This window comes from Girardinichthys multiradiatus, chromosome 3 (assembly GCF_021462225.1).
Source record: "Girardinichthys multiradiatus isolate DD_20200921_A chromosome 3, DD_fGirMul_XY1, whole genome shotgun sequence".
Lineage (NCBI taxonomy): Eukaryota > Metazoa > Chordata > Actinopteri > Cyprinodontiformes > Goodeidae > Girardinichthys > Girardinichthys multiradiatus.
In genome coordinates, this window is record NC_061796.1 from 6,553,518 (window position 1) to 6,571,154 (window position 17,637).

The 17,637-nt window shown below is 41.2% G+C and overlaps 1 protein-coding gene across 1 annotated transcript; it reads left to right on the plus strand.

The window, feature by feature from the left end:
• The first annotated feature begins 1,251 nt into the window (after positions 1–1,251).
• Positions 1,252–16,383, plus strand: im:7147486 (zinc finger protein 865). Its single transcript, XM_047359288.1, has 2 exons — positions 1,252–2,249; positions 12,989–16,383. Exon 2 carries the CDS (start codon positions 13,047–13,049, stop codon positions 16,056–16,058), a length of 3,012 nt encoding a protein of 1,003 aa, XP_047215244.1. The 5' UTR covers positions 1,252–2,249; positions 12,989–13,046; the 3' UTR covers positions 16,059–16,383.
• The last annotated feature ends 1,254 nt before the right edge of the window (positions 16,384–17,637 follow it).

Here is a 17,637-nt window from a genome sequence, read left to right on the forward strand (position 1 = left end):
CAGCTAACATCTCTGTTGACACCACACATGCTGGACACAAACTGTTTAGACTTGTGCCTTCAAGTTGGTGGTTCACAGCACTGATAAATGAGCCGGCACATTTTTTTCCCCCAAGATGTCTCTCTGTTGAACACAATAAACACCATCCAGCCAGAGTAGCCACACCACATTGTTCTTTTCTTCATTTTCATTACAATTTACATTGGGCACCGATTCTCATGGAAGGCATTAAAACTATGAATCAACACATATGGGATTATGTGGCAGACAAAAAAATTACTTTAAATATGCTTTATATTTTAGATTTCTTAAAGTAGCTGCCCTTTGCTGTGATGACTAAAGTATTAACCTTTGGCCATATATATATATATATATATATATATATATATATATGCATAATCATTGGGGATTCATTGGAGATCATAAACTGCAGGGCTCCTTCAATGACAGACTGCTCCATCTAGGTGCCAAAAGAGAATCATCGTAGATCCCTTCTCCCGGCAGCTGTTAGGCGTTATATCCATCACTGCTTCCCAACAAACTCAAGTGTTTACATCCTTTGTGTTTTTGTACAGTTTTTCATTTCTTGTAAATAGTCCCGTTTTTTTATGCACAAAAATACATGCGCATTTTTTAAATCACCCTACACAGTTGCACTTTTATTTAAATCTGAATTTGCTATTTTTAACAACTGTACACATTTTTTTCCTATGTTATCCCTAATGCACAGTCTCTTTTTCTTATTTTTGTGCTTTTATATATATTTTTTTACCTTTGTGTGTATCTGCATGTTTCCATTTGTCTTACACTTTGCTGCTGGTACACTTGAATTTCCCTACTGTGGTACAATAAAGGATATTTCTATTCTATTTTATCCTTGCCTGGTCTGCCAGTTTGGGTTAACAGCCAGGCAAATTGTGAAGGCAACTGGTGGCACTGGATCTTATTTAGGGATATCTGAATAAAGGGGGCTGAATGCAAAGTGAATGTTACTTAATGACACAACAAAAAAAAAAACATTAATTATTACTATTATTGTCATACACAAAGGGCTGCATGGTGGTGCAGTTAGCACTGTTGTTTTGCACCAAGAAGGTTCTGGGTTTGAATATTCTCCCATGGATGTGTGGGTTCTCACCAGGAACTCCAGACGGAAGGACGGATGGATCGATGATGAGCAAAGAAGTCAAAATATTATAATTAAACTGAAGAGTTTATTGTCATGTATACAAAAATACAACGGCATTAAATAGGCATCAGTTGTGCATCTATTCAAAATATAAAAATCTGACTAAAAACACAATAAATAACTATCTAAAAGTCTGCTATAAATAGGTATTGTTAAGAAGTGAACCCTGCTAGTTAGAAATAGGAAATATCTAAAGAATGTGTCTAAAGTTGTATCAGTTACTGTATTATTTCATTTGTCTTTGTAACAATTAGTTGTTTATTTATATATATTTTTGCCTGAATTTACATTCAGCTGTGAAAACAGACGATCTTCGTGCTGATAATGTTTACAGCATCACAGCAGACCACAGAGACACAATTTAACCGAAAACCCTCGGCACAGAACTAGTTTGAGCAGGTTCATGCAAACATTAATATTAATAAAAATGCCACTCACAGTATGTCAGCAACATTGGGGTACAAACCAGACTCTAAAGGGTCCTCTTTTCCTATCTTGGTACATTTGGGACCAACTAATCTGTTTTTTTTTTTACTAAATGAAAACACCAGTCTTACCTACAAGGAAGGATATAAACTGTGTGTAACTCATTAATAGAACCTCACTTCAAAATTCTTGACCTATGCCTTTAAGAACTGACTAGCATCAGCGCTGGTCTAGCATTAGAACTGGGGGAGCTGACTGGGGCGGTGGGGGTCAGTTGGGGGAGCTTTGTGTGCCTTTTGTCTGTTCCTTGTCCCCTAGCGGTAAAATGCATTAACCGCCCCTGCTCACTTGACCTGTCAAATCCACCGAAGGCAGACACAACCGCCGCCCACTACGCAGGCGCCGTGTGCAGCATTCCGCGCCTTCTGCAGGAGCAGCGGCAGCTCCGGGTTCGGTGATCTTCTTCTTGGCACCGCATCACATTTGTTCAGCACAGAGCCCTGCAGCCAGAGTCGCGGTTCTTCCCAGGGGGTCCAGGCTTCGCATGGATAGCTGTCTGCTGAGCTCGTTGCTTCTCTTCCTCGCTGCCTTTGTGGTGGTTTTTCGACAGAAAACACTCCTTCCCGAGTAGCCGGTGAGTATGTTTGGGTGCAAACGGGCGGTTGCTTCGCTCCCGCTGCCCCAAAGCTCTCAACCGCTGGTTGTTCCTCCTTCTTAGGCCTTCCCAAGAACGTGGTCAGCCACCTCCTCCTCCTGGTTAGCCTTCACTCTAGCAGCCCCTCCGAGATGCTGGAGGACAACCTAGCGTCAAGGCTAGATGCTAACTGAAACAATCGTCGCAGATAAACGGAGCGCATTTTAGTAGCTCTTCAACTTAAGCAGGACTAGTCAGCATAATATTAGCAAGCACATTTAGCGGTAGATTGAAACGTACCTATGGAAACCCCTATTACCGCGATCATCCGCAATTTTACCATTATTAGCGAGCTAACCTTGCTGCTCGGTACTGTTTATTTTTTTAGGCAACGTTTGTGTCGATGTGCGTTGTTGTGTTTCTGCTCATTATGATCCCAAGACCCGTTAACCTGCAGAATTATCCAGGACTTCTAAACCGTTAATCAAATCTACATGCTGGGATAGCTGATTTTAACAAATTTAACTAATGCATTTTTACGTGGTTGACGTTTCCAACCAACCTTTCTGCGCGTTTTGCTCAGAAATGTGTTAATATACTTTTACTTACAGCGCCTTGCAAAGTGTCTTACCCTAAACCTTTTTGTCACAATTCACCAACAAACGTTAATGTGTTTTATTTGCATTTTATGTGATAGACTAACACAAATTTGTACATAATTGTAAAGAGAGAGAAATGATGCATGGTTTTTCAAAAAAGAAACCTGAAAAGTGTGGTTTGAAAGTATTCAACCCCTGTACTCTGATACCCCTTAATAAAATCTAGTGCAACCAGTTGCCTTTAGAAGTCATGTAATTGGTAAAAAAATATATATATATGATCGGTATAAATCCAGCTGTTCTGTGAATGGACTCAGAAATGTGAACAAATAGCAATAATGCTACCCAGAAACACAGCAGATAGGTCAGGGATAAAGTTGTGAAGAGATTTAAAGCAGGCTTCGGGTTATACAACAATATATCAAACCTTGAACATCTCTTGGAGCACTGTGCAATCCATGATTAAAAAACACAGACATCTGCAAATCTACTAAGACTTAGCCATCTATGTAAACTGTCATTCTGGACAAGGATAACTAATCAGATGAGCAGCCAATGTGTATGTATGAATGAAAAAGTATAGATTACATAACCCTGAACAGACTTTCTCCATGGTGATGCATGGTGTTGGCTGTGTCATGTGTGGGGGTTGTTCTTTTTTTTTTAGCGGGGACAGTGAAGCTGGTAAAAGTTATTGAGGAAATTGATTGAGCTAAAGTCAGGACAATCCTGGAAGAAATGGGAATTTAAAATGGGAATTGACCTTTTAGCAGGACAGTGACCCTAAAAGAATGGGCAAAAAAAATCAGTCTCCAGATGTGCAAAGCTAGTCGAGACCTTAAAAGACTTGCAGCGTTGCAGTTTTTAAACTGTAAATACTCACACACATTACACTGTTGATTTTTTATTTATTAAATATTTTTGAAAACCGAGTATACTTTTTCTTCCATTTCACTATGCACTACTTTGTGTTTTTCTATCACATAAAATACATTAAGGTTTAAGATTGAACAAGGTTATGGGATCAACGGTTATGAATACTTCTGCTTAACAACAAAGGTGGCATTTAGAGCAATTATTCTAACTCAGGTTATTTAAAGTGGGTGGTTAATGTATTCAAACTAAGATAGAAACTTGGAACTTTTTATTCAAAATTTCTCTCTAACATATAGCTAATTAAGCAAAGTTTGGGTAGGAAGATTTACTGATTTCTTCAAAATGTTAAATGAAGAATAACAACGTTTATAAGTGTTGGATCTTAACAGCAAAAATTAAATGCATCAGAAAAAGACATGAACTGCTCAATTTGAGCTACAGTAAATACAGCAGCCATGTTCTCTAGTTAAAGTTTGTTGGAGACCAATATATAGAAGCTGGATCGTTTTACTTTTCTAGTTGGTTCTGTGATGTTCTAATCCCCTGAAGATTCCACTGGATTTCCCCTGGCAGAAATTATGTCACTACTGTTGGTCATCAGTTTTACTTTGTAGCCAACATAGTGAAAAAATATATCTTTTTATCTTTTTTCATAAAGAAAAAAAAAACTATAATGTTGTTAGACCTTCTCTGGCTTTTCTGACAGCTTGAATTGTTGAAGGTATTGCACCAATGAAACAATGTTCTTTATTAGGTTCCAACATTCTCATATAGAAGTTGACTGACCACTGGCTAAAGATGTGGCTTTGCCAGACATATTTTATACACTGGTCAAAAAAATAAAGGGAACACTTAAACAACACGGTAAAACTCCAAGTAAATCAAACTTCTGTGAAATCAAACTGTCCACGTAGGAAGCAACACTGATTGACAATCAATTTCACATGCTGTTGTGTAAATGGAAAAGACAACAGGAGGAAATCTTTGGTGATTAGCAAGACACACTCAATAAAGGAGTGGTTCTGCAGGTGGGGACCACAGACCACTTCTCAGTACCTATACTTTCTGGCTGATGTTTTGGTCACTTTTGAATGTTGGTGGTGCTTTCACACTCGTGGTAGCATGAGACGGACTCTACAATCCACACAAGTGGCTCAGGTAGTGCAGCTCATCCAGGATGACACATCATTGCGAGCTGTGGCAAGAAGGTCTGCTGTGTCTGTCAGCGTAGTGTCCAAAGCCTGGAGGCGCTACCAGGAGACAGGCCAGTACACCAGGAGACATGGAGGAAACCGTAGGAGGGCAACAACCCAGCAGCAGGACTGCTACCTCCACCTTTGTGCAAGGAGGAACAGGAGGAGCACTGCCAGAGCCCTGCAAAATGACCTCCAGCAGGCCACAAATGTGCATGTGTCTGCACAAATGATTAGAAACCGACTCCATGAGGATGGTATGAGGGCCCGACGTCCACAAATGGGGGTTGTGCTCACAGCCCGTCCCCGTGCAGGACGCTTGGCATTTACCAGAGAACACCAGGATTGGCAAATTCGCCACTGGCGCCCTGTGCTCTTCACAGATGAAAGCAGGTTCACACTGAGCACATGTGACAGACGTGACAGTCTGGAGACACCGTGGAGAGCAATCAACATTATCCAGCATGACCGGTTTGGAAGTGGGTCAGTAATGGTGTGGGGTGGCATTTCTTTGGAGGGCCACATGGCCCTCCATGTGCTCACCAGAGGTAGCCTGACTGCCATTAGGTACCGAGATGAGATCCTCAGACCCCTTGTGAGACCATATGCTGGTGTTGTTGGCCCTGGGTTCCTCCTAATGCAGGACAATGCTAGACCTCATGTGGCTGGAGTGTGTCAGCAGTTCCTGCAAGATGAAGACATTGAAGCTATGGACTGGCCCGCCCATTCCGCACACTTGAATCCGATTGAGCACATCTGGGACATCATGTCTTGTTCCATCCACCAACGTCACGTTGCACCACAGACTGTCCAGGAGTTGGTGGATGCTTTAGTCCAGGTCTGGGAGGAGACATCAGATGACACTGATTTCCATCTTTCTTTGAGGCCCAACCTGCCGATTTCTCTCTGAGGGGTGAAACGCATACAGACCTGTTTGTGTAAATGTTTTTTAATTCAGTAATTTAATGTAACAGACATGGGCAAATAGGGTTGGGCATCGTTTGAATTTGAACAATTCCGATTACTTGTTTTGATTCCGATTCTTTTAGGAGGCACGGAACTTTGTTAATATGCGTACTTGTCTGTACTTGTGTACTTCTTTGAGTACTTGTGTGTTCGCGTACTTGTGAACGTCATCGACGGTGGCACAAGTATGGTTCCGATCCTCAGTACGCATCAAAGCAAGTATGCTAGGAGCCCAGGTGTGTTCTTGCTCCGCCCCTTTTTATTGATGATGGATTTTTCTGATAAGCTAGGTATCCCACAATGCATTGCACCACCAGCCAAATGGAGAAGGTGAGTGCAGAAATGTTTTATACCGCTATTAATTTGTCCCAAAAAGCAGTTTTAAGATGTTTTTAGGTGAGACAGTAGACCTCAGAACTTCATCCATGCAGTCAGTCCATCATAATGAGCCTACTTTGAAAAGTGCTCGGGAGTCTTCGGATCAGCATAGCTCCGCTGACAGGCCACAGTAGCTGCCGGCTCAGCGGGCGGTCGGAGTGTGTTTACCCAACTAACTGTAGCTTGACCTCTGTATGTCGCTCTGTCATTTTCCACTACCTGTTATTTGTTTGTGACGGCTGAAAGTCCAATATAAAGCATTTAGTATATGTGGTGAATAACCGCAAGTACCACAATGTAAAATATATAAGTTTTGTCTCTTGAAATTCTTTGACCTTTAACCTATAATGTAGGTATTTTATAAACTGTCTCACTGCAGTTTTCCTTACAGTTCCTTGTAAATGTTTGACTTTAAAATCATAGCAAGAAAAATATTTTAATATGGTGCCCACTAATGATCAAACAAAACACTTTCACTTTTCCTGGTACATAAAAAATAAATGAAAAAGTTAGTATGATTAAACAGTCAAGGTATTAATTCCCTGTACTTTGCTGACTGACGATTGTCCATTTAGGGGTTATTCTAATAATGTTTATTTTACTAAAAATATTTACTCTCTGTTCATGCTATAGATGTCTGAGTTTACCTAAAGATAAAAATAAAAACAAAATAGGTTTGCTAAGGCGTGTTTTGTAGGTGATTTAACTGAATCATGCAGTTGTAAAGCAACAACTCTGGCCTGATGCAAGTTGGTAAAAAACCTAAATTGAAAGTAATTATTTAAACATTTCCTGCTTATAATAATGGAAGGAAATTATTCATTGTATAAGTCTAAAGCTGCTCATCATCTTCTATTATTTGTCAGTTGAGAGAAAAAAATCATTTAAAGGCAAAAAGCCTTTTGAAGGAAGAAAAAGTTTTGATTTAGTTTTAAAGGACAATCAGTCTTAAACCAGGGTTCTTTCTGGTTAGCTATAATTTTGATTCTATAAACATTTCTTTTTTTATAGACGTGAATATAAATTTTTTTATACAGCTATTTCAGGTCGTTTGTCCAGAAATAAAATACGAGGTAATGTTGGCCGGTGCAGTGCGGCAATGAAATGGCACTTTGTTACTTCTACACCATGAACCCAGAGGTGTTTAGTCATGTTGGTCGTGCATCCTCCTTTGCATGAAGTAATCCGACTGGTCATTTCTTTCATTAAAGTTAAGCAACACATTAATCACCGCCGCACACTGTCCATGGTTGCGCAATGCAAAACAAAATGTATGAGAGAATAAGCTGTTGCTTATGGAAGCAAATCGTTACCATATTTCAAATGAAAAAGCATTTTCAGAAATGCTTTTTCATTTTAAGAATGCGGCTGCGTTATTTGACCCATAAATAAAATTAGTAATCAATCATCCTATTTGCATTTGCATTTTCTTCTTCATGACAGCACATTTTATGCCATAATCAAAAAGAAAACAAAGCAGACATTGCTTTTTCATTTTCATGGTCTGCCCGCAAAGTACTGCCCAGAACTCGAAAACGAAAAAGCATTCCGAGCTGCGGGCGCAGAAGAGTGACATCAGCAGCCGCTCTTCCTCAGTTCCCTGCTGACCGAGCTACCCATCTTGTTCGGTAGGGGGCGCTGTGCACGTCTGCAGTGCATTACATTGCAAACGTGCCGAGAAATTGATTGAATTGCAGCAGGGCCGAGCTCAATTTGTGGCAGTGGCAGGCAGAACTGGTAGTTCCGGTGGCAGGCTGTGGCGGAACTGCCACAGCCTGCCGCACGGTGCAAGAAGGTGCCAGACCGGCCGTAAAAGCTTGCCAATGTGGTTGCCGCTGTTTTTGTGGAAGCTGATGCTGATTATCCGCAAATGGGTTGTCATTATTGTTATAGCCTGTTACCTTTAAATAATGATTTCATTATTGATTATTATTTAATAAACAGCTTTAGACCCATAACATAAGGTGATTGTATTTACTTGACATGGAAAATAAATAGCACTATGTGTATGTGTGACGTGTTGAAAGGATGACGATTTATTGCACAAACAGCCGGTTTATTATAGAGCACGAGCGGCTATTCTGAATCGTCACTCACAGAAAAATATAAATAAATGCTTAAAAACACGCTAGATGTCCCAGGCCATGAGGATGCCACCAGAACTACCAGTTCTGCCTGCCACTGCCACAAATTGAGCTCGGCCCTGCTGCAATTCAATCAATTTCTCGGCACGTTTGCAATGTAATGCAATGCAGACGTGCACAGCGCCCCCTACCGAACAAGATGGGTAGCTCGGTCAGCAGGGAACTGAGGAAGAGCGGCTGCTGATGTCACTCTTCTGCGCCCGCAGCTCGGAATGCTTTTTCGTTTTCGAGTTCTGGGCAGTACTTTGCGGGCAGACCACGAAAACAAAAAAGCAATGTCTGCTTTGTTTTCTTTTTGATTATGGCATAAAATGTGCTGTCATGAAGAAGAAAATGCAAATGCAAATAGGATGATTGATTACTAATTTTATTTATGGGTCAAATAACGCAGCCGCATTCTTAAAATGAAAAAGCATTTCTGAAAATGCTTTTTCATTTTCAAATTGAATTTTGGTATCTATTTGCTGGGGTACATTTTGAAAAATAAATCTCAAATGTCTTTTTCATTTTAATTAAGTGAAGGAATGAGCAGTCTTGAAGAAGAAAATTAAAATGCAAATAGGATTATTGATAACTAATTTTATTTATGAGTCAAACAATGCAGCCACATTCTTAAAATGAAAAAGCATTTCTGAAAATGCTTTTTCGTTTGAAATATGGTAACAATTTGCTTCCATAGTTGCTTGATGTGTTTGCTGACCAAAAACGTAGGAGTCTTCAGTTTTGTTGCATGTAATGAAAAAATAATAATTTTCAGTGTTGGAGCTTGTGACTTTACCCTGTTCTGATTTGAATGAAAAACAGGATAAAGGCTGGAGTAATCTTGTGATTACTTCATTTTCTGTTGGATTCAAAATAGGTCTGAAAAAAATTTATCGTGATTAATCAATGATTGAAACAATTGTCAACTAATTTAGTAATCGAATAATCGTTAACTGGAGTAAAAAGAATGTAAAATATGGCATTTGCTGAAAGAACAACCAACTAAAAGAAGTAATTAAGCCAAAACTACAATAAAATATACATTTTGCATTTATGTTGACAAACGGTAAATATGCTTTATCCAGAACTCCTCCAATGGCATAACTTTAGCTTCACCTGGTTCAAATTCTGTAAAAGTTCACTTATTAAGCAGCTCTTGCTCTCTGAATATTAATCAGTTAATCGAAGAAATATTCAACAGATTAATTAAGCAAAATAATCTTTAGTTGCAGCCCTAATTCAAAGCCACCACTGTGTTAACTTGCATTGCAAGTTCTCACTGTTTTACCAGCAGACTCAAAACCTTGCGCAGGTTTTTGTTTTAGAAGTTTAGAAATTACGTGCGTTTCAGGGTTTTCCTCTTTGATCTGCAGAAAGATGTGCCAGAAAAATTTTGTTTTTTTTTATTTGAAATATATTTCTGTTTTTTTATTTGATTTATTTATTTATTGCTACACAGAAAAACAACCAACCAAGCACCCTACTGATTACATCCAGGAGTAGTGATTATATGTTGCTAGGGTTGTAAATTACTTTAAACAGAGAACATTTATTTTCTTTATCTGTGTTTTATCTCATTTCTTACCTGCCTTCTCTTTAATGCATGAAGGAAATCATGATTTCTGCTTCATGCTGCCTCTTATATCCCCAAATCAGCCATCCTTTCCAGCAATGATTACCGATCTGACAGTCCTATGTGGTTTTGTGGGACTGGAAAACTATGGTTAATGTCCAGACCTGATTCTTCAGACACTGTCAGACTATGTGCAGTAAAGCAGCTAAATAAGTCAAACAAAGAAAATAATCCTAGAGAATTTTAGTGCACAAATATATTAAGACATCATCAGATTTCTTGAGTATTAGTAAAGAAACTAATTAATACTTAAGAACCTTAGATGGAGCTAGATTTTTGTTTTAAATAACTAAATAGTATTAGTTATTGATTTCAGGCAGAGCGAGAGGAAAATGAAATGTAACGAAGATGAAATAATAGAATAATACAATGCCAAGACAACAGGAAGGGCTTTCAGAATAAATGAATGAATAAATCGGTAATAAAAATGCCGTAAAAATAAAGCAGTTCTAACTTTGTAAATATATAGAATGGAAGATGTTTTATATAGATATAAAATGGGTTTGCTTTATTATTTAAATGTTGCAGATATTTTAGCAGATTTATTGTAGGTCTCATAAAGCTTTCTTCACATCCTGGCTGGTCTCGATTTAGTCGAGCGTTATCTCCTCCCAGATGGTAGGCGATTAACCCGCGCCTGGTGGTAGTCCGGCTGGTCCATAACGATGCAGTAGGCTTGGATCTCGTGTCTCTCCTTGAAAATGGTCTCCATCGTAGGGAGTGAGACTCTGATGACTCTCTAAGCCACCCTTACCGACCATTTCAGTCTTCTTGTCAGCTTTGTGCCAAGATGGAAAGCAGCTCCCAAGGCTGCCGTGGTGATGATGGAGGAGGGGAATTTTCTCCTGCCTCAGCCTCCTAAGGAAGTGTTTTTCGCTGCAGAGCTTTCTTCACCGGGAGACATTCTCAATAATGTGGACTCCCACAAGTTTAGTGCTGCTGATGTTCAAGAGAGATATTAACCTGTTTTTCTACAGCTGCCATTAAGGGACATAATTGTTGCTCCCTACACCAGCTCAAAAATTGCCTCACCTCTGCTTTTCAAGGTGTTTCGTCCTCATCCTGAGGAGTCCCACCATGGTTTAATCATTGGTGCATTTAATATGTTGGTTTGTGCTGAATTTGGTAGTACAGTCATGTGTCAGAAGGTCATGTCTGCTTGTATTTATTATTGTCCTAAATGAACGGCCTCATAGCTCTGCTGAGGTTCATATTTGAACATGATACTCATTATAAATCTTTGACAAAAAATGCAAAATATACATTGATCATGCATAACATTATGACCATTGCATATGTCTTCATTGTATCATCTGTTAGCGGATGGAATATATTAGGAAGAAAGTGAGGATTTGTCATCAGTGTTGGAGGCAGAAAGAAACACAAGCTAATGGATTTGAATGACTGGATCAGAACATCTCCAAAACTGCAGCTATTGTGAAGCGTTTCAGCAGGACAATGCGCCCTGCTACAAAGCAAACGGTTTGAGGAGCATGACAGCTAATTTAATGTTCAGACTTTGCTTCAGGATCCAGAGATGCTGATCCAGTCGAGCGTCTGTAGGACAGGTTCAGCTAATTCAGGCCCAGCAATGCTATTTACAGGACTAAGAGGATCTGCTGCCAGTGTCTTGGTGCCAGATACCAAAGCACAGCCTCAGATGTCTAGAAGAGTCCGTGCTCTTTTTATTATTTTGTTTAAGAGCTTCGATTTTATGTTTTGATTTAATGATTAAAATCACATTCTGATTGTCATTTTTATTTTAGTCATATTCCCCTCTCTTATTTAAAATGTAGCAGTTAAATTCTGGTTATCATACACCTGGAGGTAAAAATCTTCCCTAAGGTTTACTTTAATTTCAGGTTACAAACATGTTTCCTAAACAGGCAGATGAACCAACGACTAAACATCTATAAAGGACTAAAGGCTGTTTGTGTCTTTCACGAATCAGTTCCTAGAGGTCGCCCAGTGTGACGGATTCACTGTCGGCCATCTTTAACATATCAGTTGAGCCAAAACCACTCTTGCCTTTCAATATTGTTTTACTTTTTTTATGGAAATGTATTTAATAATTCCTGAGTTTTACTAAAACCATGCAAAGTTATTCAGATTTTGTTGTTTTATTTAATGACATTGTCTTTTATTGCAGCATGGACATCATTTATTTTATTCAGCAACTCAGCATTGCTCAGCATAACATGACGCTCTGCTTTAAGGCAGGAATACAATATTGCTGGTTTGGTTTGCTTTAATTTCTTTTATTGTCTGCTACATGAATAAAATTAAAATTAACCTGTTCATCATAGTGGAAATGTGGCTAGAATCTGCTGCTGCAAAGTCCCCTTTCTGTTAAAAGAAAATCTGATGCATATACTGACAACAAGCTGGCACAGCTGTCTCTTTATGCTGGAATCCATCTTGTGCCTCAGGTCCCCTGTGAGGTCAGGTGTTGAAAAAAAATGCAGCCAGTGTGCCCAAATGGTCTGTCAAAGCAGAGATAGCATAGTAACTTATATTTAAGTGGTAAGGATTAGACGCTCACTGGTTTATAATGATAATATTATTATTATAAAATTAAATGATAATATTCTGTTTGTATTATTATTTTAAATAAAAATTCGATTTAAAACTAAATTAGGTTAATAGGCTGTTAAAAACATTGCCCTAAACTGACCTACGTTTTCTGTTAATATGAGGGTTGTTTGGAAGATGCTCGGTGGGGATTTTAACAAGCAGGTGCAACTTAACTAAAAATCCACCTCTTGCACTGTTTCTAAGAAATTTGCAAATTCTAATCATTAGTTTCTTCTTTGTGAACTGTATGGGATATTTCTTTCAAAAATTCATGGAACAGCTCAGTTATTGAATCAACATGAATGAAGTAATGGTCATTTTAGGGCTAGCAATAAAAATATTTTCATTCTGTGTTGGTAACATTAATTGGTGTGTGTTTGTGTCTGACTTACAGGAATCCGCAGGGCTTGACCAGAAGACCCGTCTTGGCGTTGTGACGCTTCATAGCCGCAATGCTGGGGTTACAGGGAAATGCTTCAGCGCCTAAAGTGTATCGCTGTGTGGCGTGTTCAGAAACCTTCACTGGATTAGCCTCCCTGCTTGTACATCAGGCTACTCATGCGAATACCGACTCAAAGAACTCTACTCCTCCAACAAGGCCTAACAACAGCCTGCAGGAAACCCAGTTTGCGAATGAAGTCTCAGCTGCTGAAAAGTCTGCTTCTCCAGCTCGTCTGCCTGAGAGCCCTGCATCTTCTTTTTACATTTGTGATTGTGGGGATGAATTTCTGGACTTCCATCTCATGCTGGAACATAAACGTTCACATGTCTGTCAGCTACAGCAGCCTGTGGTTGACAATATTGCCCTGTCTGGTGAAACAGGGAGTGATAATTTTTTTCCAACCCAGCAGACATTATTCGCCCCTGTTATTCAGACCGGTTTAGACCTCAGCTCCCCCTCCACCTCCAAGTCCTCTGGCTCTGAGGTACCCACATCAAATGCGCTTTCAAGAGATATGGCCTTGGAAGACGACGTTGCCATGGCAACCCCTCCTCATGGCCAACGCACACCCCCTCAAGATGTCAGTGTGAAACCAATTGAGGCCGTGTCTACCACAGCAGAGCCCTTGCCAGAGAGCGAAGAAGACATGGATTTGGAGGACAACATCGATTCTGTCCCCCACTCTGAACGGGTGGAAAATGTGCAAAAAAACAACATCCTCATGAAGCTGTTGGCATCTGCGTACCAGAACTGTTTGCCACCTCCTGTGTCTGAGAATGAAAGCGAAAACAAAGTCGTTCCCAAGCAAGAAGACATTCCTGTTGAAATAACTCCAGTTACTAAAGCTGATATGTCTCCAGGCAACGACCTCTCCATTGTCCAGTTGAGGCGATTGCTTGCTAAACCTGGAATAAAAACAAAAGCTCCACCCATCAGCAGAATTCTGGAATCAAGTAAGAAGCGGGTCGTCTCTCTTACTAAGACTCTTTCTCCTGTTGTGGTTCTGGAGACCCGTCAAAAGCTCATGGATCCGACTTGCAAGGGCCTTTATGGAAGATATCAATGTGGCCGCTGTCGTAAAGTTTTTCATAACTTGGACAGATTGACAGAGCATCATTTTTTGCACAAAAAGGAAAGGATTAAATGTTGCCGCCGCTGCAAACAGCTCATTATTGGGCGGCTGCCTTTTTCTGACAATCACGTCTGTCCTCAGATAAGCAAAAACTGTCTCCGGCCAGCAAAGCGTCTTCCAAACAAGTCACCCTTCGCCCCCAAAATAGTGCCATTTCATAGTCTGAACAATGCCAAAAAGGTTTTCTTCTGTCCAGTGTGCAAAAACAGCTATGCACGAAGGTGGAACCTCAAAACACACCGTTGTCATGGTCCAGCGTCGGGTGTCCCGAGGCACATCGGTCCCTCATTTCAGAGAATGTTTGCAATGAAGTCTAACCTTGGTGCCAAAACTGAAAGAGTTGAAGATGCAAATGGAGAGTTTAAGAGTGTCGCCGTAGGAACTGAAGTAAAGGCTCACATCAAGGTGGAGGGAACTTCTTCGGATTCAGGGCTGTCCACAGTTTCACCGTTGGCTTGGACTCCTCCTGCAAAAAGATTTCCTCCATTTACCTTAAAAACCTCCATGATCGATTCGCTTCAGGATCCCTCAGTAGCTTCCCCTGAGGAAGCGGATGAAAGCTGGAAAATAGAAGAGCTTAAGGGGGAAAACGGCAATGAGGGGCAGTGGACAATGCCCTTAGATGATGAAATGCAGGTGCTCAGTTCCACCGACAAACCTGAAGACGACAGTCAGCTGACGCAGTCTGGAATTGTCGAACACGCAGAGATGGCCCCCCATAGTCTGCCTTTTTTTTTCATTGAAGGTGTAAAGCGTTACCCTTGTAACAGGTGTCACAAAACCTACAGTAAGGCCTCAACTTTGAGGCGTCACCTGCGACTATGTGGGATCAGGCCACCTGGGTTTGAGACTGTAGCTCAGACTCAGGCTCAAAGTGCCACGACTCTAAACGCCGGTTATGTGAAACCCATGTTTACCTGCTTTGTCTGCGGGAGGGCTTTCAATCGCAAGGACAACATGATGACTCACAGGAAGAGATGTCAGCTGAAGCGAACAATGTCTGGTGTGGGTGGAGGGATCGTACAGCAGAGTTTGCAAGGCAATGCGCGCACTGATGGTCAAATCCAGGGGGAGGACAGTGCCGGGAACTGGGGCATCATGTCACTGCCATCTGTGCTCCCAAGGAGGGTCACATGCGAGTGTGGGGTCGGATTTACATCCCCAAGGCTTCTTCTGGAGCATCTACAGAAGCATGCACAGGAATCGTACACATGTCCGACCTGTGGAGAGACCGTGAATTCCTGGGCTGACTATGAAGTTCACCTGCAGATCCATATGCATCCTCAGCACCAGCTGGTGAAGGGAGTGCAACCACAGCGATCACAACCTGTTTTACTTCGACTGCCACAGCCCGCTAAGTCCATGCTTCCACCTCTGCAGAAACCGCCACACCCAGAGCCCTCCCAGCACCTACACCCGCTCTCGGTAAAAAAGGGGCAGCGTATCGTATGCACCCGGTGTGGGAATAGTTTTGCCACCCGCTGTTCCCTTCGTAGGCACATATCCTGGAATCGCTGCAAAGGTGTTAGGGCCACAAACCCCCCCACAAATCCACCCAAAACCTTCCACTGTTCACACTGCAACTCTGATTTCCCCAACAGCATCAGCCTCATGTTCCACCAGAGGAACGGAGCGTGCAAACCTGCCATCAAGCCCGTGCGTTGCCCAATCTGTCTTCGATGGTTTGGCACCATGGACAGTCTGCAGAAACACCTGCTCACTCACAAGCAGTCTGACTCGTTCCGCTGCGACGTGTGTCAGGGTACGTACAGGAGCCTCAAATCACTGAAGAACCACCGCAGGAGGATTCATCGCATCCTGATCGGACAGCCAAAGCCTACACCACACGAACCGCTGACGTCCGAATGCCACCTGAATTTAACTGACTAAAGGATTCACAAAATGGTGTGTGTAAAACCAGAGCCTGTTTTTATTATTCTTTAATCCTTTTAGAATTTTCAAACGTTTTCCACTTCGCAGAGCTTAAATGGACTCAATTTGTAAGCTGTTTCGGAAAAACTTTTACAAGTTGTTTTAGCTTGCTGCTGTTATAAATTAGCTTTGTCAGAGTATGCATTTTAGTTTGTAGCTTAATCCACCCTGTTCATTAGCCTTTTGAGTTTGTAAATGATTCCATGAATATTTAGTGATGAAACTTCACATTTGGTGATGTAGCTTCTTGTTGTTCTTGGTGTTAATAAACAAGTGTGTTCAACGTCTTGATTGTATTTTGTTGAGTTCTGACATCGTGGTTTGAGGTGAAAAAAAAAGAAGAGAAGAGATTGGTTTTCCAAAATGTTTTTTGGTATTTTGAAGTGTGTTTTAATTTGTGAGTTAAATCCATGAATGTTGACTTGAATTTATATACACTAGTCAGCACAGTACAATAATTAATAAAATCTTGAACACTTACAAGGGTTTGACAATGAAACTGAAACACCTGTCATTTTAGTGTGGGAGGTTTCATGGCTAAATTGGACCAGCCTGGTAGCCAGTCTTCATTGATTGCACATTGCACCAGTAAGAGCAGAGTGTGAAGGTTCAATTAGCAGGGTAAGAGCACAGTTTTGTTCAAAATATTGAAATGCACACAACATTATGGGTGACATACCAGAGTTCAAAAGAGGACAAATTGTTGGTGCACGTCTTGCTGGCGCATCTGTGACCAAGACAGCAAGTCTTTGTGATGTATCAAGAGCCACGGTATCCAGGGTAATGTCAGCATACCACCAAGAAGGACGAACCACATCCAACAGGATTAACTGTGGACGCAAGAGGAAGCTGTCTGAAAGGGATGTTCGGGTGCTAACCCAGATTGTATCCAAAAAACATAAAACCACGGCTGCCCAAATCACGGCAGAATTAAATGTGCACCTCAACTCTCCTGTTTCCACCAGAACTGTCCGTCGGGAGCTCCACAGGGTCAATATACACGGCCGGGCTGCTATAGCCAAACCTTTGGTCACTCATGCCAATGCCAAACATCGGTTTCAATGGTGCAAGGAGCGCAAATCTTGGGCTGTGGACAATGTGAAACATGTATTGTTCTCTTATGAGTCCACCTTTACTGTTTTCCCCACATCCGGGAGAGTTACGGTGTGTAGAAGCCCCAAAGAAGCGTACCACCCAGACTGTTGCATGCCCAGAGTGAAGCATGGGGGTGGATCAGTGATGGTTTGGGCTGCCATATCATGGCATTCCCTTGGCCCAATACTTGTGCTAGATGGGCGCGTCACTGCCAAGGACTACCGTACCATTCTTGAGGACCATGTGCATCCAATGGTTCAAACATTGTATCCTGAAGGCGGTGCCGTGTATCAGGATGACAATGCACCAATACACACAGCAAGACTGGTGAAAGATTGGTTTGATGAACATGAAAGTGAAGTTGAACATCTCCCATGGCCTGCACAGTCACCAGATCTAAATATTATTGAGCCACTTTGGGGTGTTTTGGAGGAACGAGTCA

Bases quoted from the DNA above. Each gene is read 5' to 3' on its own strand.
- im:7147486 (XM_047359288.1), top strand. From the start codon at position 13,047: ATGCTGGGGTTACAGGGAAATGCTTCAGCGCCTAAAGTGTATCGCTGT.